This window comes from Acanthochromis polyacanthus, chromosome 1 (genome assembly GCF_021347895.1).
Source record: "Acanthochromis polyacanthus isolate Apoly-LR-REF ecotype Palm Island chromosome 1, KAUST_Apoly_ChrSc, whole genome shotgun sequence".
NCBI lineage: Eukaryota > Metazoa > Chordata > Actinopteri > Pomacentridae > Acanthochromis > Acanthochromis polyacanthus.
Genome location: NC_067113.1, coordinates 8,616,495 through 8,638,623, shown reverse-complemented (window position 1 = coordinate 8,638,623; position 22,129 = coordinate 8,616,495). Strand labels below are relative to the sequence as shown.

At 40.4% G+C, this 22,129-nt stretch overlaps 1 protein-coding gene across 3 annotated transcripts in view; it reads right to left on the bottom strand.

The window, feature by feature from the left end:
• The window catches only part of alk (ALK receptor tyrosine kinase), a 509,166-nt gene that overhangs the window by 57,191 nt on the left and 429,846 nt on the right, over positions 1–22,129 (bottom strand). For all 3 annotated transcript variants that reach the window (XM_051948169.1, XM_051948170.1, XM_051948172.1), the window contains exons 8-11: positions 21,911–22,014; positions 18,088–18,260; positions 14,497–14,591; positions 3,181–3,297 (exon numbers count right to left, since the gene is read on the bottom strand). In XM_051948169.1, the coding sequence (XP_051804129.1) occupies positions 3,181–3,297; positions 14,497–14,591; positions 18,088–18,260; positions 21,911–22,014 (489 nt within the window). The remainder of the gene's footprint in view (positions 1–3,180; positions 3,298–14,496; positions 14,592–18,087; positions 18,261–21,910; positions 22,015–22,129) is intronic.

Genomic DNA, 22,129 nt, shown 5'->3' with positions numbered 1-22,129 from the left:
CTGTCCCTGTTTGACTCTCCAGACGTAAACAATTCACTCTTTGTTCAAGTATGAAGGGTGACCCACATCACAGACAATAAATCGAATTAACCTGCCGAAAAACAGCACAGATTAGCTTATTAGATCCTGGACACACCAGAACTGCAGAACTGCTCTGCTTTCGGTTGTATGAATAATGGCTTTGCCCAGTCAGACCATTGTCCCTACTCTGTGTGGAAAAACATACACTACCATTCAAAAATTTGGGGTCACATATCCTTAGTTATAAAAGAAAAACATTTTTTTCAGTGAAGATAACATTAAATGAATGAGAAATCCAGTCCAGACATTGTTAATGTGGTAAATGACTATTCTAGCTGTAAACGGCTGATTTTTAATGGAATATCCAACACGGTCTCACGGGGATTCGTGAAACTGTTACGTAAATTTTTTGTTTCTTTTTCGTGCGCACCAACACGATTTCGTCATGTTTTTCGTGCCGCTCACCACGAAATGTTTTTCGTGTTGCTCACAACGAAACCCGCTGTGGTAATCACAGCTGAAAGTGGTTTATACCAGCGGATTCATGACGATCTAAGCTGTCCATCGGCGTATACTGCTTGTGTGATTGCGTTTGCGGCCGCCGGCCGCCGGACATTCTTTAAATTCCTATGCAAATTGGTAAGTGTACCACCGGGTTATGGTTAGGTTATGGTTAGGTTATGGTTAGGGACGATGTCATGCAAAATATAGCGTTGGATTCGCCATGGTTTTACATTAAAAATATAATACACACATTCGTTTGAAATACGTTCTGGGTGGCACGAAAAGTCCGCCGTTTAAAATACATTGGTGCGCATTTCGTGGTGAGCGGCACGAAAAACATGACGAAATCGTGTTGGTGCGCACGAAACCGAAACAAAAATTTACGTAACAGTTTCACGAATCCTCGTGAGATCGGGCTGGAATATCTCCATAGGTGTACAGAGGAACATTTCCAGCAACCACCACTCCTGTGTTCTAATGCTACATTGTGTTAGCTAATGGCGTTGTAAGGCTAACTGATGATTAGAAAACTCTTGTGCAATTATGTTAGCACACGGATAAAAGTGTGAGTTTTCATGTAGAACATGAAATTGTCTGGGTGACCCCAAACTTTTGAACAGTAGAGTATATATTCCCTTCTAGCTGGGTGGACACCCATTCATCTGGATTAAGTTTTAAAGACTCCGTTAAAAGAAAATCAAGTATATTTACCTTGTTACCATGTCCATATGGTGCTTTATATGTGCTGGAACATGCATTACAAGTGAAATAAGCTGAAATAGTACGATATTTCCACCTTGAAACTGCAGGGTAGCAATGACCATATCGTTTCTGACCATCAGACTGTATGGAGTTTTATACATAAGCAACTAGTAAGTAATAAATCCTGACCACATGCTGGGTGGAATTTTATTAACATTGTTCTTCTTCAGAATCAGTTCCCAGTTAAAACATGTAGGGAGGACAGGAATATTTTTATGTAAAAACCCTCTAAATTTGTGACTTTGATAGTACAGCAGATCAAATGCTGTTTGTTAAATCCGCAGCCATCCAAAAAACTGTTCACACTTCTTTCAGTCAGTGATATCTCCCACTTCTCTTTATTGTTTCCTATTTCTTGTCTAACACTCCACACCATTGCAAAGCATAGTAATAAATGTTTTTTAGAAGTAACTTTTAAATTAAACCCATTTTCAAAAAGGCAGACTTTAACAGAATAGCGCTGGTAAACACCGTGACACCTTTCTACTTCTTGACATTCTTTAGATGACAAAATATACATACATAACTTATGATTTCCTTCTTTAAGGCTCAAAATGCACAGATATAAGATAAAGTAAAGGAAAAATGTGAACCCTTGATGCCCTAACGTGAAGGAATCCAGAGTCTGTATTATGGTGTTACACCACATTCAACCCAATTGAACGTCTATGAGAGATTTTGGACCGACGTGTTAGACAGCGCTCTCTGAACCATTGTCCGAACACCAAGTAAGAGAACAGCTTTTGAAAGAAAGGTGGTTCAACCCTCCAGACTAGGAGAATCAATGCCAAGCAGCACTGAAGCAGGTTAGGGTGAGAGTTTTCTTTTATTTCTCATGTCTGTATGTTGGCTTTGACTTATGCATTGTGTTCAAATGCAGCACTTCATCTGTTGGTTTTCGTCACTGAGGCTGAGTGTTTAGAGTGAGCTGTCCAACCAGTTTCGAATGGAAGGCAAGCCTCTATTCCCTGCAAAATTGATTTGCTGGATTTAACAGCATATGAATGCCATAAAAACCTTTTATGCCGTCTGGGAGAGAAAACAAGATATAGATGAATGCAATTACAATCCTGCAGTGTGGAACCGCTGCCCCGACCAATCGTGTTGCACTAGAAAACAGACCAGTCACAGAAACTCAGACGAAGCTTACATTTGTTCAACAATCATATAAGAAGAGTTTTGCAGACATGCATAGTGGAAATAATTTCTTAAAAAATATTACCCATTCAAAGAATACAGACTTCAAAAACAATTTTCTGCCCAGTGTAACTTTAAAGTGGCAGTGTCTGATATCTTTCAGCAGAGAAACTTCAACAAGTCCGGTGTACCTCACGTACTTCAAAGCTCCTGCTGTAGCTGAAGAAACGTGCTTTAGAGCAGGTTTGATATGAAAGTAACTCTAACTTATGACTTTAAATATAGAAATTGAATCTCTGCTTGTCTTTACCCTTTTGAAGCTGGGAAGTGAGAAAGCGAGGTGGAAAATGTCAAGTCTGTGTAACTGGCTCCATTGACATTCTCAGGAGACAAATTGGAGGATTTTACACTTCAAAACTGCCCGTCCTGCTCCATTTAATGCCAAAGGAGCTCTCTGCAGCACTCTCTCACTTGTGCGTGTGGTGTAGACCAGTAGGGGGCACACTTACTTTGTTGCAGCCCATGCATCGTGCAGTGCCATGCACGTGCAGAGTAATTGTAAATCATTAATGCATGCAAGCATACGTGTGTGAGTTTGATGTGTGAGCAAAAGCAAAAGCAGTGCAGACAAAGACAAAAGGGAGAAACAGACACACAGAAAACACAGTCACAGAAAATATTCTCCTGTTGGGCAGAAAAAAACTGTATCATCACTCACACATTCAGGTTAACTGTGGAAATTAAGCTCCTACTTACAGTAATCTGTGTAGGAAGGACTCGCTGGATGGCTAATGGTTGGAGGTAAAGTTTTAATAGGGGGTCTAAATGGAAGCCTCGTTGTGGTGGTGACCACTGGTGGAAACTCCCCATTAGCTGAAAGAGAACACAAAACATTTATTGAAAAGGCTTCATTTTATTTCTTTCATGTGAAGAAACATCCTGTTGCTGTTCCACTGAAGCACAGTAGCTGCAGACTCCTCACTGGCACAGAAAATGTGGAACTACCAGCAGGGGTCATTCTTTCATTTGTACCACCATCGGCCATACAGAGGGAAGGAATGCACAACATCCAGCTCCACTCCATCTCTTCCTGTCTCTATCTGTTCCTACAGTAGATCAGTGAGCACATTTAGCCTGGGTGTTTTGTAGCAATCCATCAAGCCTCCTGCCTCACAGCTTTCCCTGGGCTGAGATCATAAGCCTGTTGGTACCTTGATCTCTTCCACTTCAAATTCTAACCCAGAATTAAATCTTCCTAGAAAAAGGCTGGCTGATTGGCTATTAGGGCTCAAGATAGAAAAACTCTTTTCCCAAAAATGTTAAAGTAGGGTAAGATTAATTTTAACAACTAATATGGTTGGACGCTGACCTAAATGAAAAAAAAAAGCTGCATGTCCCCATTCTCTAGTTTTCAGCAGAGGTGTGAAACAGAGTTCCCATGGTTGCATGGCTGAATCCCCACACAGAAAAATCCCCTTTTTTGATTAGGTCCATGCACTGCAATCACGGGTATAAAAGGCTTGAATGGTGTTAAAGAATCTGCAGCCAAGTCTGATCAGACACTACAGGAGGTACAGGAACAATCAGTGCAGCCCTGTCAACTGTACACAACAAAGTGCTTTTCTGGTATTTACTTGACATAATGAAATTGGAATGACAAAATCAATGACCACAGCAGTCTTACAACACCCTATAGACTAAAATCTACAATTCAAAGAATTCATCCCTGAAGACAGTGCAGAGCTTGTACAACTTCACCTTGAGTGACGTGGACATGAAATGTTAACACTTGTTTCATTCCTATCCAGCAAAAGCTTCACCTTCTTATTCCAAGAGACCAGCTACAGTGTTCAGTTTAGTTGCTGTAAATGTGTGACTTAAGCTCCGCTTCAAGGAGACACAGTTTTTTTTCCCTCAAGACCAGCATCTCAATCTTTTGATGTTGTATTGTGTAGAATAAAACCATCTGTGGCCTTGATGCTACACGGCCCTTGTTGGTTGCTGCGAAAGCACAGGACTTTTGATGACAGAGATTATTTCCAAAAATGTCAGGTTTTTGGAGGTTTGTGGAACTGATCATGCTGCTGACAGATATTCTGCTCGTCTTACCTTTGATTTGTACCTTTTATAATAACTAGAGGGGTGACTGTTCAAAGCATGCCTGTTCGTAACAGGCTGATTGCTTGGCCTCCAGAATTGCTGCAATGTCATCAACCAATCTCTCATTCAAACTACTTCACACACAACACTGACTGTGATTGATTATCAAAATTTTAACACTAAAACTCCTTAAGCACAACCAGCATAGTCCACATGGCTCTATAACTAATACAATCTGATTTAATCAATGCATGTCCTTGAAAACCTTTCCCTGATCTTATGACATGGTATTTTTCACATAAATTCTTTAGTTATAACTCAAAATGTTTCTGACATGGATTCTTGTCATCATTGTAATAATATGAAGTGACGACAAACGTTTCGAAATATATTTTTGCATCATTGCGGTACAAACAAAATACCTGAAATGATTTAGAATCGAAATTAGTGCACGCCATTTTTCAGGTAGCGTGGGTTTTCTCCGGGCACTCCGGCTTCCTCCCACACTCCAAAAATATGCTGAGGTTAATTGGTTACTCTAAATTGCCCATAGGTGTGAATGTGAGTGTGATTGTTTGTCTGTATATGTAGCCCTGTGACAGACTGGCGACCTGTCCAGGGTGTCCCCTGCCTTCGTCTGAGTCAGCTGGGATAGACTCCAGCACCCCCCGCAACCCCAGTGAGGATAAAGCGGTGTATAGAAAATGGATGGATGGATGTTGGTGCATTTTGGAGGAATGTTGCAAGCAGACAAACAGACAGACAGAGAAGCCAACGCTGATCGTCACATAACTCTGTGACGTTCCTTGCCCAGATAGCAAACTATGGGTGAATCAATGTTGAATCTATGTTGAGACCTAACGTCGAAATTATACAGAAAGCGCAAGGTTGATAAAATGTTGAGTCAACGTTTGCTTACATAGATTACATGTTTGCAAACATAGATTCAACATTAATTAAATATTGACCTGTCAAACATTTTAATTAAACCAAAATACAATGTAGATTCAATGGTATCTTTTAAACACAAACTTCAATGTTGACAAAATGTTGTTGAATCAACGTTGATCCAACCATCAGTCTTCAACCGTAACCACAATTCAACCTTCTTAACCCTAATTCAACATTGATTTAACATCTTTTGCTATCTGGGTAAAGTGTGATTTATGGTTGAAAAGCAAAGTTGACTCAACATTTTATCAACCTTGCGCTTTCTGTATAATTTCGACGTTAGGTCTCAACATAGATTCAACATTGATTCACCCATAGTTTGCTATCTGGGTATCCATCCATTCTCTATACACCGCTTTCTCCTCACGAGGGTCGCGGGGGGTGCTGGAGCCTATCCCAGCTGACTCAGACGAAGGCAGGGGACACCCTGGACAGGTCGCCAGTCTGTCACAGGGCTACATATACAGACAAACAATCACACTCACATTCACACCTACGGGCAATTTAGAGTAACCAATTAACCTCAGCATATTTTTGGGAAGAAGCCGGAGTACCCGGAGAAAACCTACGCATGCACAGGGAGAACATGCAAACTCCTTGCAGAAAGATCCCAGGGCCAGTCCGGGATTTGATCCAGGGATCTTCTTGCTGAAAGGCGAAAGTGCTAACCACTATACAGGGATGGGATCAGCACGTTCTGATTTTAGCGGAAAGTTGTTGACTGGGGGGGGGGTGCAGCGGCGGCCGCAGCGCAGCGACTTCCAATCGCTGGGCCGTTTACAATCGTCGTTAACGTCGTTACCATCGCGCGGGAGTATCAGCGACAATAAAGTGTTCAAACTTGTGAAATCGGCGTTCAAATAAATGAAATCGGCGGAAATCCGCGGTAAATTCCCATCCCTGAAAAAAAGCGGAATTCCGCGAATTCGCGGAAAAATCACATCCCCGACTATACCACTGTGCAGCCCCTTTAATGAAGATTATGCAAATTTTTTTATAATTTTGGGGAATTTTTTGCTGAATTTTTGGATTTTTTTTCAGACAAGGCAACAATATTTTTTGGTGCTTGTAAATGAAGACAACAGGAGGGTTAAGACACCTAAGCTTGACAATCCTAGTAAAATAAAGCTTAAAATAAGTTTTACCAGCTAATTTTAAGATTTCAATATTCTAAATATTACATCTTATGTCAAGAAATCTTACCAGTCCATTTTTCATTTGTTCTATTGGCAGATATTATAACTTATTTCAAGGCAAAAGTTCTTTGAAATAAGTTTTTTTCCCTTGTTTTGAGAGGGACATTTTTTCCATTGTTCAAACTGGACAATGCTCTTTTCTTGGTCCCCAGCAATACAGTTGGTAAGTTTGAAGTACATCAAACAAATGGTTGTCAAGAAACTAAAGAACACACATATGTATTTACAGAGGTAACTCAACTAAGAAGTGAAGATAGATGCTGTCTACACTGCTTGAACATGCTAGACCACTTCGTCAGCTTTAAAACAATACAAACTGCTGTTTCAGCCAGACTGTCGCAGTGCTTCAGTCTCAAGGCCCTCCTCATCGTTTCCTTTACCACTTTCAGTGTGCTCATTGTAGATACTTGAGGCATTCAGACAATAAATTTTAAATGATGCTTTATATGCATATGACCCACATTTTAAATCCTATTTGTGTTCTGCATATGGAATAGACTACTGAGAGTATGATTGCATGGTTTCAGGGTCTATTTACATTTTATACAGCAGGAGAAAAGAGAAGGTCTCTCGTTGTAGGCTGGCTTCTCTTATAAAGCAGCAGAACAGCACACTGTTTGTTTGCACTGTAGCTGCCTGATATTCTCCATAGGGCTGCCCTGGATGGCAAACCACAGCAAAGGATGATTTAAAGGTTTATGACTGTGTTTTCTTTTTCTTTCGTTGCTCTCCAAAGCCATACGTATTCCTGGAGTGGAAAAGTTGCAGCTGCATACATCACTATCAACGCATTGATGGGTAGCTGCTGTTTCCAAGATGCTGGAAAAGTGTTTCATGAGCTGAATACCAAGCAGAAATCCAACTAGAAGTTACCCAATTGTAACGAGCCAATGAGTTTCCCACATTGTGTCATTTGCCTCCTTGGTGAAAACAAATCACGCTATTTCCCTGCCGTCATTATGGCAGTATCAGGGGACAAAAACAAGACTTTTCATCTTTATCTCTCTAATCATTTTACCATAACAACACTCCCTCTTCTTCATCCTGGCTCCCCTGTCACCTCAGGCTGAAGGCTCACCATTTGTGACAATATGGCAAGGGGCTCCCTCAACAGCTGAAAGGTTTAGAAAGCTACTGTATTTCCTTGGCCAGAGAAAACCTGATTGGTTAGATTTGGAGCCAATACCTTCCCCTTAAACCAAGTGGAAAAACTAAAAATGCCTCATAGCCAGATGGGGTAACTGAAAATTTCAGAGTGACCACCAAAAGCCATAACTACATTTCAACAATACTGTTTTGCTGTTGTAGCATAGATGCTAGTTAAAACTATGTGAATATGAGACATAAGGAATTGCTTACTTCAGTTAAGCATTTTGGTATTTTGGGTAGAAGAGATTTAATGGTAAAAAGTTCATCTATAGGCATAACATCCATCCATCCATCCTCTATACACCGCTTTATCCTCACTAGGGTCGCGGGGGGTGCTGGAGCCTATCCCAGCTGACTCGGGCGAAGGCAGGGGACACCCTGGACAGGTCGCCAGTCTGTCGCAAGGCTTAGGCATAACATTCATAGTTTATTTAGGATCTCTAAAACACCGATAGTTCTGTTCACGACTAATGATGAATCATCTAATCACAGCAGCTTTTGGTACAATAACATGAGTTTTCATTGTTGGTAGGCTACCTTGCCATATTCATGTACAAGTGTTCATGCACTCAGTAATGCCACTGCGGTAAATATCCTGCTGTGAGACTGTGAAACTGAAAATCTCTGTAAAAAAAAGACAAACAAACTTGACATGACAGAAATATTTTGACTGTCGTGAACAGATCAGACTTTTACAGTAAAATAACATCCTGACAGCTGTGATAGCGCTCAGAACTCGACTGTGGAACAACTGATTTAACTGTCGCTGACAAACTGTGACTCTGTGTGACAGCTCACCTGTCTGAGGTGATGAACAGTGTCATTTCCTGATAGATTCAGTCCTCTATATCAGGGATTATTTATAATTACAACTAATTATTGAAGGTATTGCTGTTGAATGTACACTACTGTTCAAAAGTTTAGGTTCACTTAGAAATGTCCTTATTTTTGAAAGAAGAGCATTTTTTTTCAATGAAGATAACATTAAATGAATGATAAATCCAGTTTAGACATTGTTAATGTGGTAAATGACTATTCTAGCTGGAAACGTCTGATTTTTAATGGAATATCTCCATAGGGGTACAGAGGAACATTTTCAGCAACCATCACTTCTGTGTTCTAATGCTACATTGTGTTAGCTAATGGTGTTGAAAGGCTCACTGATAATTAGAAAACCCTTGTGCAGTTATGTTAGCATGGACCTGACTGTAATTTAGATTTCATCACCTTTAGATAACGTTTGTAATTCATTTATTCATCATCTGCCTAATCAACCGTTTTCTTAACGCTAAGATAACAGAGGCAGAGGATAACAGTGTAAGTTTTCATGGAAAGCATGAAATTATCTGGGTGACCCCAAACTTTTGAACAGTAGTTTATGTAAATGTTCATAACTCTCTCGCTGTACAGATGATTCCATAGGTTCTGCTGCTTCTGATGTGGATGTGGGAATTTAATGAACTCAGAGGAAACACTCCCACAAAGTGAACTTCTTCTGTGCTCCTGTAAACTTTTTGTTTGACCTGTTATAGACTCCACTTTCATTGTAGTAAAGTTGAACTTTTATGGATCAGTTTTTTGTGATTTTGGAGAGGTCTATGTGTCATTTTTGTGCTCTCTGTGATGTTTGTGGGCCAGTATTGAAATATGTGGGAGAGGAGAGCCTGATAGTCAGACTTTATCTTGTATGCAGCTGTTTCATCATCTAATGCAGCTTTTGTTTGCAGCTGAGTCAGTATATAATTGTGGGACTTTTGTAACATCGTTGACAGGTATCCTAGTCGACATTTTCTACTGTTTTCAGGCCTGAAATTAACATGGCCGTCTATAACCAAACACCACATGGCATTTTAAGAGAAAGATTCTTCTAAATATTATATATACAATTGAGTAATATTGAAATTGAAAGTTATTTAAAAAGATATTGTAGTAAACCTGTTGACTACTTTATATTAAAGAACTCAGAAAGCCTTGGAGTCTGGCCAGTCTTTTCTTCAGGAGGAAATGACATTGTGTGGAGCAGGTCATGTGACCTGGAATTAAGTTAATTAAGTGCTTTTGTAATGGGGAACTTAGTGGAAAATGTTTTCTCTGACACAGATACAATTTGTTGTTTTCTATATAAAATTTGATATATTGCCAAAAAAGAAATATCTGTCATGATTATCCCAACTTAATAAAAAGAACACAATCAAAATAATTTTTGAATAAACTCATTTTATTATTTTTTTTAGCTAATTAGAAGGTGGTTGTTATTTAATTTTGATGGTTATTTAATTGCCATTTTAGTGATATCTGGTAATTTTTTTATTCATTAATTTTGTTTCCATATTGAATAATTATGGAATTTGTAAAGACATGATCATAATGAACATAAAAAACATTAGTTCTCTTACTTGTAATAAAAATGTATGAAAGATATAGCCCATGGACTTAAAAAGTCCCTCAATTATACATTGATTATGTCAGGGCTGGTTGTAGTCCTGCCTGACCCTCCCTTGGTGACGCCATTGCTTCCTTCTTCTGAGTAATTACACAAACACTGTTGATGTGCGCTCATGACATATGTCTCACCTAGACTATAATCTTCTCTCTGTACATCGATTTTCATTATTATCTGTTTCAGAAATGTGGATGTTTCCTATTATTGCTGTAACATATACTCTGTTTCTGCCACTCCTTTTCCCAGCTGTGACACACCAGTGAAATAAAAGATACTGCTACTAAAACACCAGCATGGAAATGTTGCCACGAACACCAAATTTGAAACTCTTGTGTATTGCAAAGTACAGAGACGGAAACCTGGCACTGACAGGTGGAATCAGGTTTGTGTGAACTGCTTTGGCAATGACTGAATGCAACCTTCATTTATCTGTAACAATCACTCACTCTAACTTCAATAATCTTGGTGCTTGAGCTGAAATCTCACCTGTGTTCCTTTGCGTAAGATATCTAATCAAAAGCCTGTTCTTCAGATTGGTTTTAAATGCACACCAAAGCTGCTCTGAGTCTGATGACTTTGGCTGGTGGTCTCTACTGAAAATGAATTGGAGTTAAAAAAAAAAAATCTTGTAATTTTGTCTTCAAAGCTTAAAAAACCTCAGCACTGCCTACAATCTGCCAGAAAATCAATAGCTCATTCCCCAGCACTGTAATCCTCAAATAAATATGATGGTATAAGTCTGTGCTGCTTGGGAGCTTTGATACTGAGTTTATGTGCAGATTTGATGGATCACATACAGCACGCCACTGACCACACTGCGTTTTGATTGTTTGTGCAAGAAAAAAAAAACTCCTCTACATAACAGTGTCTCTGTTTAAGACCCTGTTTAAGATGTGTTGTGTGTACAAAACAAGTTCAGCAACTTTTTATATTTTCAAATAAGTTGCTAACAAAGCTCAGTGCATTGTTATTCTGAGCAGGGAACCTTGCTCCTGCAGAGCTATGGAGCAGATAGAGCTGGTGCACTCGGTATTGGTATGCTGCTGTAGCAAGAGGGCTCAGCAGGTCCACCACAGAGCAGCATGAACCAGAGGGCAGGGCAACAGCCGGCGTGGCTGTCACTGTTCATTAGCAGGGCACCGTAAGCTACCTGAAGCCCACCAGAGGCCAGGCACAGCGGCGGGAGGACCTTGTTACCACCCAGCCACAATCCCAGAATATCATAAAATTGCAACCGCTCTGCCAAATATCCACACAACAGACTTTTTACGTCAACAGTCAATTTTTTTGACTTCCTGTTCTGTTCACCCGCACCCACTGCTTCTCTGTATGTGTCTCAATCTGTTTGAAGACGATCCATTTACTGCTCTACATTATACAAAACATCACCACTGAAATACCTGAGAGAGACCAGGAGGGAATAAAGTGCTTTTAATTAGCCCCATATGTCATCTCTATCAATACACTGAGGGACTGTGGAGCATCTGCACTTACATGGTGTGTCTCCATATTTCTTAACACCAGCAGGTGCAAGTGATAATTACTAAACTTAATACATTTATGTATTTCTTTGTTGTATTGCACAAGTTACCAAGATAGATAAGACAGATACAACAGCCAGCCAAGACATCAGCACATAATTGGAATAGAAAAGTAGACCTGTTTTTGAATGAAACTCAACGTGAACAGGTTGTTTTCCTTCAGCCTTCAGTACAAAAAAACTGAATTATTTCAATCCAAAACGCCATCTTTGCAGTGGTAAGCCTTTTGAGAAATGCACTAATTATTCAGCGGTGTCAAGGACCAGCTTCTGAGGAGGCACATTTACAGTCTGATGTTTGGGATTTGTAGATGCTGCTGTTAGTGCAGTTCAGTGCGTGGGAAAAGAAATGATGGTACATGCCAGAGAGAAAAGGATGAACTTCCTGTGCTGTCTAACCCAATAAACTAATTTAATGATGCTGCTGAAGATAAAATGGTAAAACTGACAGCGAGGTCCAACACCTGAAGGGCAATGGATGCATCATCAAGCATACATGCTTGCCAAACTATACATCACACTACAGCCCAGAGAAGTGTAGGAAAAAGGTCATGGATGGCTGATCCTCTGCATAATGTGTTCACACTATGTTTTCCCACCAAAACACATTAAAGGGCTGTGTCATACTGCTCAAGGATCCATCATGCTAATCAGTCACAGTGATCACTCTTGGAAATTACATCTTTTGCTGAGCTTCAGCATCTCCCATCAAGTGGTCTGATTGATAGGTGATAGAATGTGACTGTCAAATGTGGCTGTAGATAATAGATACCAGGTCTAGATTAAGAACTTGCCATCTGGAAAGTGAGCGAAAGGGGGATAGATGATCCTTCAGTGCTGCTGTCCCAGCGTCGCTGCTCCGGAGGACATAAAACACAAATTGGTGCACAAATATCTCCTGGAAAATGTCATCTCTTTATATAAGGAGTCCCTGACCCAGTAAGCCTTTACAGTACAGGAGGATGGCGACTGTACTCCAGCTTACATCAACAATTTCTCACATCATATTCAGCTGAGCCTCTGTTATCTTAGCGTTAGGAAAACGGTTGATTAGGCAGATGATGAATAAATGAATTACAAACGTTATCTAAAGGTGATGAAATATAAATTACAATCAGGTCCATAAATATGTGGTCAGTATTTCAGCTCTGTACTCCACCACAATGGATTTGAAATAAAACAATCAAGATGTGCTTTAAGTGCAGACTTTGAGCTTTATTTTGAGGGTATTTACATCCAAATCAGGTGAATGGTGTAGGAATTACAGCACACTTTATATTTTATATCACCAGGGACCAAACCCAGCGTCTGCTGATGTCTATCGGTTCCAGACTTCAGGCTGTCATTGACTGCAAAGGCTTTGGAACCAAACATTAAATGTGACAACTTGATTTATGATTATGCTAGTTTGTCCAATTACTTTTGGGCCCTTAAAAAAGATGGAGGCACACCTAAACTACGCTGTAACTCCTCCACTGTTCACCTGATCTGGATGTAAATACATTCAAATTAAAGCTGAAAGTCTGTACTTAAAGCACATTTTGATTGTTTCATTCAGATCCATTGAGGTGGATTACAGAGCTGAAATACTGATCGTCACATAACTCAATTCAATTCAATTCAATTTTATTTATATAGCGTCAATTACAGTCAAATCGTCTCAAGACGCTTTACAGAACCCATATGCCTGACCCCCAGAGCAAGCCCAAAGGCGACAGTGGCAAGGAAAAACACCCTTTTAACAGGGAAGAAACCTCGAGCAGAACTCCGTCACGTTCCTTGGTGGAGGAAAAAGCTGGACAATGGCACTCATGTCCCTGCCTCTTGGGTCTAATTCTTGACCAAAGTGTAGTTAACACTGTTCCATTTCAACACAAGCCTCATTGTCAGAGTCATGCTCAGTCACAGAGATGCTCAGACATTACTATTATAGGCTCCTTCAGACAGGCAGAGATGGGGGAGGTACAGAACTTCCAACCTTTCATTCTTATTCTTACATGGTAATCATCTCGCTCCTGTTTTGATTCGATAAACCATCTCAATTATAACACAAATATAACTGGAAAGGTGATGCGATGCTTGACCTTTTTCAGATGGCAGTACAAGCATCAGAACATGAGCCCTTATCAATCAGAAGCAACAGATCTGACATTTCAGGACATATCAAAGGGTCTCAGAGAAAGTGTGTTCATTGAAGCCAATCATATATATCGCTTCAACAGAGATTTGTCATTTTATTTAGCAGTACATTTAATCCTTTAATCATTCCTAAGTGAGCAGGAGACAGAGAAGAGCTTGCCAGGACTTTATTTGAATTTTCTTGACTGAGAAGTGCAAAAAAAACCCTAAACTACGTAACAGAAGACAATGTACCATATTATGGCCTTATTAAGTAATGGAAATAAGTAAATCATGGATAAGTAAGTCTTTGATGAGTGTTTCAAAGTGGATGAAACTGGCACTCAGTGAAATCATTTCTCTCTAGGACGTACACATGAGGCACATGTGTACCAAACTGATTATTACTATTTTAATTGGTTTGGGTCAGTTTAAATGAACCTTCCAGTTTCTTCCCATTGTGCTCGTCATGGCCCACCAATCATCCAATCAGTCAAACAATTCCTTTTCAATTCATGCAGCTTCTGACAAGTAACAATGAAAAAAGACAGATTCAACATTTTCATAGTACTCACATGCCAAGAAGCAGTCCATACTGAAAGAGATGTTGTCCAGAGAGATGGCTGAACCGGGTCCAGGTCCATCTTCTGTGCTGAACTGGAGCCAGAACCTGAGGAGGGACGCAGCAGTTTTAACTACCTCACAACCTGTAAAACCTTAGATAGCTTCTGGCTTGAATGAAACACGGAGGGATTTAATGTGCTTTAAGAAATTGCCACAGAGAATTGACTTTGGATGGTATACATTGTGTGCCTTCTGACGTCTTAGTTGGTTCTGTTAAGAAGCAACTCTTTCAGCACAGATAAAAGAGCTGCTCGGCTTCTTTGAGGATTACTGGCGATTATTGGATGTGCTTACAGACACCTTGTGTGAACTTTAATATAAAAAATATCGTAATATTTTGATGCCTATTGTCTTTCCACAAGTTTCATGAGATTACTGATACTGGCATTATTCTCATGTCTGTCTGGAAAAACGAATGCTGGAGTCAACAGTTTTAGCAGGAAGACTGGAAACATGAGGAAACAGCTAATCTGGTATCAGGTAAGGTATCAGAATTTAGCGGCATTACTAATGAATTACTAACCTCATTAACATGTTACTTGCATGTTTTGTTTGTTAATATGTGAAAAACAACAATATTGGATATCTATACACTACTGTTCAAAAGTTTGGGGTCACACAGACAATTTCATGTTTTCCATGAAAACTCACACTTTTATTCATGTGCTAACATAACTGCACAAGAGTTTTCTTATCACCAGTTAGCCTTTCAGCATCATTAGCTAACACAATAGTAGCATTAGAACACAGCAGGGCCGGCCGCTGGCATAAACACTCTATGCCGTTGTTTATAGCCACATCCACTAGAGGGGGCCACACCACAATAAGTGTGTGGTTCGCATTTTGTCCCTGTCTAGGATACATTTTTTAAAAAATAAATATTTGCTGTTAATCATGTGCATGTGTGTTTTAACCCAATTACAAGCTGTGCACGTGATTTGGTAGTTGCCCTGTGCATGCTTTGGGGCCACAAAAAAAATCTTGCTTAGGGCCACCAAAGTCCTAGGGCCGGCCCTGGAACACAGGAATGATGGTTGCTGGAAATGTTCTTCTGTACCCCTATGGAGATATTCCATTAAAAACTAGAAAAGCACTCAGAGAGTGCAGACCTCCACCAAGGATAGAGAGGAAAACAGGAAACCCATGCAGTAAAGGATCATGAGCTGGAATCCAACCTGCATCTCTGACACAGTTCTGTTTACGAATCACCTTCTTAACCAGTTGAGCTATCTGGACACCTTGCTCCAATTTGTTGGACGACATACTAACCTATGATGTTTTTGTCATATTTTGCACCACATACTAAAACATACTAAAAAATTCAAAGTGATCCAGAATCCAGGATCCTTTCCGGATTGCCACCAAAATTAAATCAGCTCTTCCTCTTACAATAGTCTACATCCCCTCAAAATTTCATCTGAATCTGCCCAGGCGTTTTTGAGTTATCTTGCTAACAGACAGAAAGACAGACACACAAACGCCGGGTGTCACATAACCTTCTTGGCAGAGGTAATCAGCTGTTTCCAGCTAGAATAGTCATTTACCACATTAACAATGTCTTGACTGGATTTATGATTCATTTAATGCAATAATATATATAAAGAAAACAGCTTTTCTTTCAAAAATTAGGACATTTTTAAGTGACCCCAAACTTTTGAACTGTTTTTGCTCATATTGCAGTACGAGAAGAAGCCTTTATTTGTTACAAATACATTTTTTACAACAATGTGAAATGTTGTTTTCACATAATTAAGGTCAGAGTGCAGGGTCAGCCATGGTACATGGACTCTGGAGCAGGAAAGGTTTAGGGCCCAACAGCGGCCACATCGGGATTTCATCCTCTGACCTTCTGATTAGTAGCCCAGAAGCGTAACCATTGCTCCACCACTGCCCCATATGAATATAAGGAGAATATTAAAACATGAGGAAAACAAGAGGAAAACATCAGGAGAACATCAGAAGAACATGAGGAGAACATTAGAACATGAAGAGATCAAGATGTGAACGTGAGGTGAACACGAGTAGAATGTGAGGAGAATATGAGGAGAACATCAGGTGAACATGAGGGGAACAAGAGGAGAACGTCAGGTGAACATGAGGCGAACAAGAGGAGAACGTCAGGTGAACATGAGGCGAACAAGAGGAGAACGTCAGGTGAACATGAGGCGAACAAGAGGAGAACGTCAGGTGAACATGAGGCGAACATGAGGCGAACAAGAGGAGAACGTCAGGTGAACATGAGGCGAACAAGAGGAGAACGTCAAGTGAACATGAGGCGAACAAGAGGAGAACGTCAGGTGAACATGAGGCGAACAAGAGGAGAACGTCAAGTGAACATGAGGCGAACAAGAGGAGAACGTCAGGTGAACATGAGGGGAATAAGGAGAACATCAGGTGAACATGAGAAGAACATGAAGTGAACAACAGGAGAACACGAGGAGAACATGAGGTGGTGGTGGTTCCCTGCTAGTGTCTGATGTAGAAGATCTGCTGCTGCGTCGCCTTGTGCCTTGTGCTGAGCTACCTTGTACTAACTTTAAGCCCAAGATCATCCTTATATAAAAGAACAGACTAAGTGTACAAATCAGCAATCTGCACTTTTATTCCAGTTTAATCATTTCCAGAACTTAAGAAATAATCTGTCCACACCTGCTGCTTTAACCTGATGGTAATTATACCATATTTCAAATTTTGTAAAGACAACCTCACAAGTTCTCAAACCACCGACACTCAGATGTGGAGTCTACTTTTACTGTCTGCTATTTCCTGACTTTTTCCTGCACTTTGGACTCTATTTATGACTCTATTTCAGCTCTTCAAAGGTCACTGTGCAAACTCTGGCAGGTTCACCTAGTGGTTACATACATGACATTCTAATTAACAGCACAAGCACAGCTGACTACATAACCTAGGAATCAAAAATTAATCACTCTCAGGGGAGCAGGATTATCCAAGCTTGAATGGCAAAGAAACCCCCAGTCAGGCAAACAAAGATGAAATGCCTTATCTGGGATTTGTCTTTTTTCTAACTTTACTCTATTTTGTTTTCATTTCTCTCTTCATTGAGGGGAAATCAGTGCCATAGCTAATTGGAAGGCAAGTTAGAGTGGAGAGAGCCTTGTGAATTAATTTCTCCTCTCTTCATCACAGGCGAGCAGAATATAGAGAGAGGGCAATAGTTTGTACAACTGTACACATGGCTGGTCCATCGTATAAGACTAGAGTCCCTGTGGGATTCATTAATTTTGTGGAGTTAAGAGGAGATGTTTTCCAGAAAATGGAATGAAAATGTTGAAAATCTGCACTGATGAGGAAGAGCTTCTCTGTTCTGTTTCTTTTGACCTCGTTTGCGATGGGAGCACTTAAGTATTTGTGTGAGTGTGTCAGGGGTTTCTTTTGGGATGAGAGTCAGATGACTGATCTGCTCTTAAACACTTCAAAGTGGAGCTGCCAGTTTGATGCCCTCAGACAGTCCAAACACATTGCTTTGACGTAATCATGACGGTCTGACATTGGGTGAGAGTGGTGAGTGTTTGTCATACCAGTCTGCCAACCCATAAAGGGGAAGTACGATGAGTTTCCAGCCTCTTTCAGATTTCGGTTCGCTGGCTGAATGCCACAGCTGGCGGCGCTCTTCGGGTCCCGTGCTGTTCTCCATGATCCACAGAGACAGTGACCCCTTCTGTAAGCCTCCAGAACACAGCCAGAATCTCACCTGATGGAAGAAGGATGAGGTTTCAAATGATCAGTGCAGTCCAATCAGATTTTAGTATTCGCTGTTGGTTAACACAAAGTTGGATTGACAGTTTCTGAGACAAATGTGTCTCAGTCTATAAAGTACCACAACAACGTTTCAGATTTGAGGTAAACCAGCCAAATGTGTTATCAGTCAAGGGAAGGATGCACATAAAATTGCACTGAGATTAATCAGCAAGAGCCATCTGTTCGTATAATTATTCTAAGATTAATAAGAATTCAATCAGGATTATAATTTGGGATATTTTGCGATCTATGCTGCTCCTGCATGCTTCAGCACAAATCAGTCTAAACGTTGCCATTTCCAGGAGGAATATGCTGGTTCTAAATCTACTTAAAAGTAAACAACACGCAGGCTGTCATAGGAATTAAGCAGTAAAAGGAAGTGTGACTCTAAAGCTCAGGATGACCATGTCTCTGTCCAGCGTTTTTAAGAGCCCAGAGCATGATTCTTGTTTTACCATTTAAGTGGAACAGACGCTGGCTTACGTCTGATGGCTAAATTCAATGCTTTCAGGCTGAGTGCTGGCATTGTGGCTGTCGATAGCAGGTTGTGGCCCTTATCGTCAACAGCGAGACCACATGGTGACCATTTAAACATCAAGATTACAGGCACTGCACAGAGCATGCTGGGCATGACATGAAAGTGAACATGGTGTGCAGCTAATACCCAAAACTAATATCCTCAGCATAGTTGTCCAAGAGCAGACGGACTGGGTTGAACAGCACCAGTTTGTAAAGAGAAGGATTTAGAGTGTTAATCTGGAATCATGGCTAATCTTTGGCTGCATGCCAAGAAGCTGTGAGGGAAGGTCTGAGTGATGCAGTCCTGCTGCCACTGCTGTCCACCTCTAATGTACCTGTATTGAGAGACAGCAACTTCATTTTTGTTTTTTTCCTTCTTTTCCTTACCATATTCTTTGTGGTCAACTTCTTTTCACATTTTTCTCCATCTGTTTTAATATCTGGGGCTGCACAGTGACGTAGTGGTTAGCACTTTCACCTTGCAGCTAGAAGATACCTGGTTTCCCTCCCAGCCTTCCCGGGATCTTTCTGCATGGAGTTTGCATGTTCTCCCTGTGCATGCGTGGGTTTTCTTCAGGTTCTCCGGCTTCCTCCCACAGTCCAAAGACATGCTAAGGTTAATTGGTGATTCTAAATTGCCTGTAGGTGTGAATGTGAGTGTGATTGTTTGTCTCTCTATGTACTCTTGTGATATGGTGCTTTTCCACTAGGACCTACTCGGCTTGACTCTGTGTGTGAGGTTTTCCATCAGGACATAGTACCTGGTGCCAGGTACTATTTTGGTACCTACAAGGCCAGGGTTCCAAGCGAGCTGAGTCAAGCCAATAATGTGATGTCTACAGAGTGCAGGCCACTGATTGGACAGGGAGTGACGACACACGAGAGCGACTCCTTCACGAAAACCAAACCCGCCATTTAAAAAAAAAAAAAAAAAAAAAAGGCAACAGCGACAGTGCTTTCCCTGATTCTCTTCTTTTACTTTGAATCTGACAAAAATCCACAGCAGGTGTGCCATTGCCTCTATGTCCTTCATTGTTGTGTTTGGTTTGTGTCGTACACAAATGACGCTAAGGAACGCTGTGCTATGACGACTCCACCCACGATGAGGTGGTACTCAGTTGTATGGAAAATTACCTAAATTCCCGAGTCGAGACGAGTAGAGTCGAGCCAAGTTGAGCTGAGTAGGTGCTAGTGGAAAAGTGCCTATAGACTGTTACCTGTCCAGGTGTCCCCTGCCTTCACCTTAAGTCAGCTGGGATAGACTCCAGCCCCCTATGACCATAATGAGGATTAAGCAGTGTATAGATAATGGATGAATGTTTTATTATCTTGTTTTCTGACCCCTTGACCATTGCATCAGCTTCCCACTTTTACTCATCCCTTCTGTCTCAACTCTCCTTACCTCCAATTACTCCTTGCCTCCACTTGAAATGTGCAGAGTAAACAGACAGAGGGTCAAAGATCACGGGACTGAGCAATATTCAAATAACATAACTCCAAATCCCAGATATAACAGCATCAATCAAGACGTCAAGTACACAACCTTCTCACCTGGAGACCTACTCTCTGAGCATCACGGTCTTAGTAATGCATGACTTTTGATATTTTCATAACCAGATCAGGAGAAGCAACCTGTGATTGACGGGGTCGACCTGACTGTCTGTTAGGATCTCTGAGGACATGCTGATGACTCACTGCTAAGTCACTGTCAAAGCGCATTACTGTTTGTTTTTTGAGCTGTTTCTGAAAGACATTAACATACCAAATTATTAAAAGCTTCTGACTGAAGAAGTAACTTTAAAAACAGAGCTGAAGAATGCAGCTAAGTGACCTATTGTGCAAATTCTGTTGATATATTTTCAGAGCTATTTCATTTCAATTGCATTACCCTGAATCTCAACACATAGAACATGATCTTGCAGTCTGTAACATCAGCTGCTGTAAAGAAAAGCAGCAAAATAAACTGAACAAGTGTTAATGTGTAACCACAGAAGCACACTGATTACAGTAAGTGTGACTATCGCAAACTACAGGATTATCAGTGTAACAGCAAACATGAAAAATTTCTGAGTGTCTGTATGTAGCTATTTCTTTCTAGTTGATCCATTACAAAAAAAATCTGCCCTGAAAACAGCCACTGTCCAGTTTATCTGCATAGTAAAGTTGTGTGTTCTTGATTTTAGCTGGAAGAGAGTTGTATTGAAATACTAAAAAGTAAGCTGCAAACATGTCTGGAAAACTAATTTACGATATTTGTACAGTTCTAACCATGTATTATTCGTAAAGGCACAGAGCATGTCTTTAGATAATGACATTATGTAGATTTGTAGATTTGAAAAATGCCTGTTCAGGACTGGAACACTGACTGCATGGAAGCCTATCAGAGCTGAGAATGACAGGAGGCCTGTCCTGCTCTTTATTTAGTTCGGGGGTGTTCACACTTCAACGACTTCAGTTAGAACAGACAGCGTTAGACAGACAGCCTTTAAAAATCATTGGTTATTTCCTCATCCTCAGAGTATTCCCTTTTGTGAAACTGCAGCGAATTATTAGCATTTTTTGACAGCTATTTCAGTTTAAACTGTGATATATTTTTTAAAGTTAACCTTCACTTCAATATTTATTCTGTAACAGATTTAAAACAGGATACTATTAGCAGTGTGACTGCAAAACAAGAACAGCATGAACTTGTAAAGCCACTGACGGTTTGAACTGTGAGCTAATCACACAACATAATGTGTACCATAAGCTACAGCCTTTTCATATTTGCTAACTGCATTGCTTTAAATTGAAGTTTTGACCATATAATCGAATAATTGTTCAGCCCTACCGAGTTTTTGGATTGATTTATAGCTGGGATATCAAAGTCTGGTGCAGCGATCGTCATTTCAGTTGAAAAACTTCATTGTCATCATCTCTGAATTCAATTTTGTGTGAAATTGCAGACACTTTGTTGCTAAATTTACATAAAACAAACAGCGAGCGGTAAATTTGGCACTTGTTTTTATTGTGAAATGTAAATGTGCGGTGTGGAAATGGAAAGATTAACAGACAGTAAAATGAAATAAGTGGTGAGGGGCTCACCGTGCAGGGGGAGTTTCTCAGAGGAGGAGCGAATAGAGGGCTCCTCAGTACCGCTGATCCACGCTGGCCTTTAGACTGGCCTCCCTCCACTGTGAATGTTGCACCTTTAACAAACACTCACACATGTTAATCACACAGATGAGGAAAAACAGTGATTAGTAATTGTAGATTAAGCAAACAAATCTGAATAAAAAGCTATATAATTTATATATGCTGTTC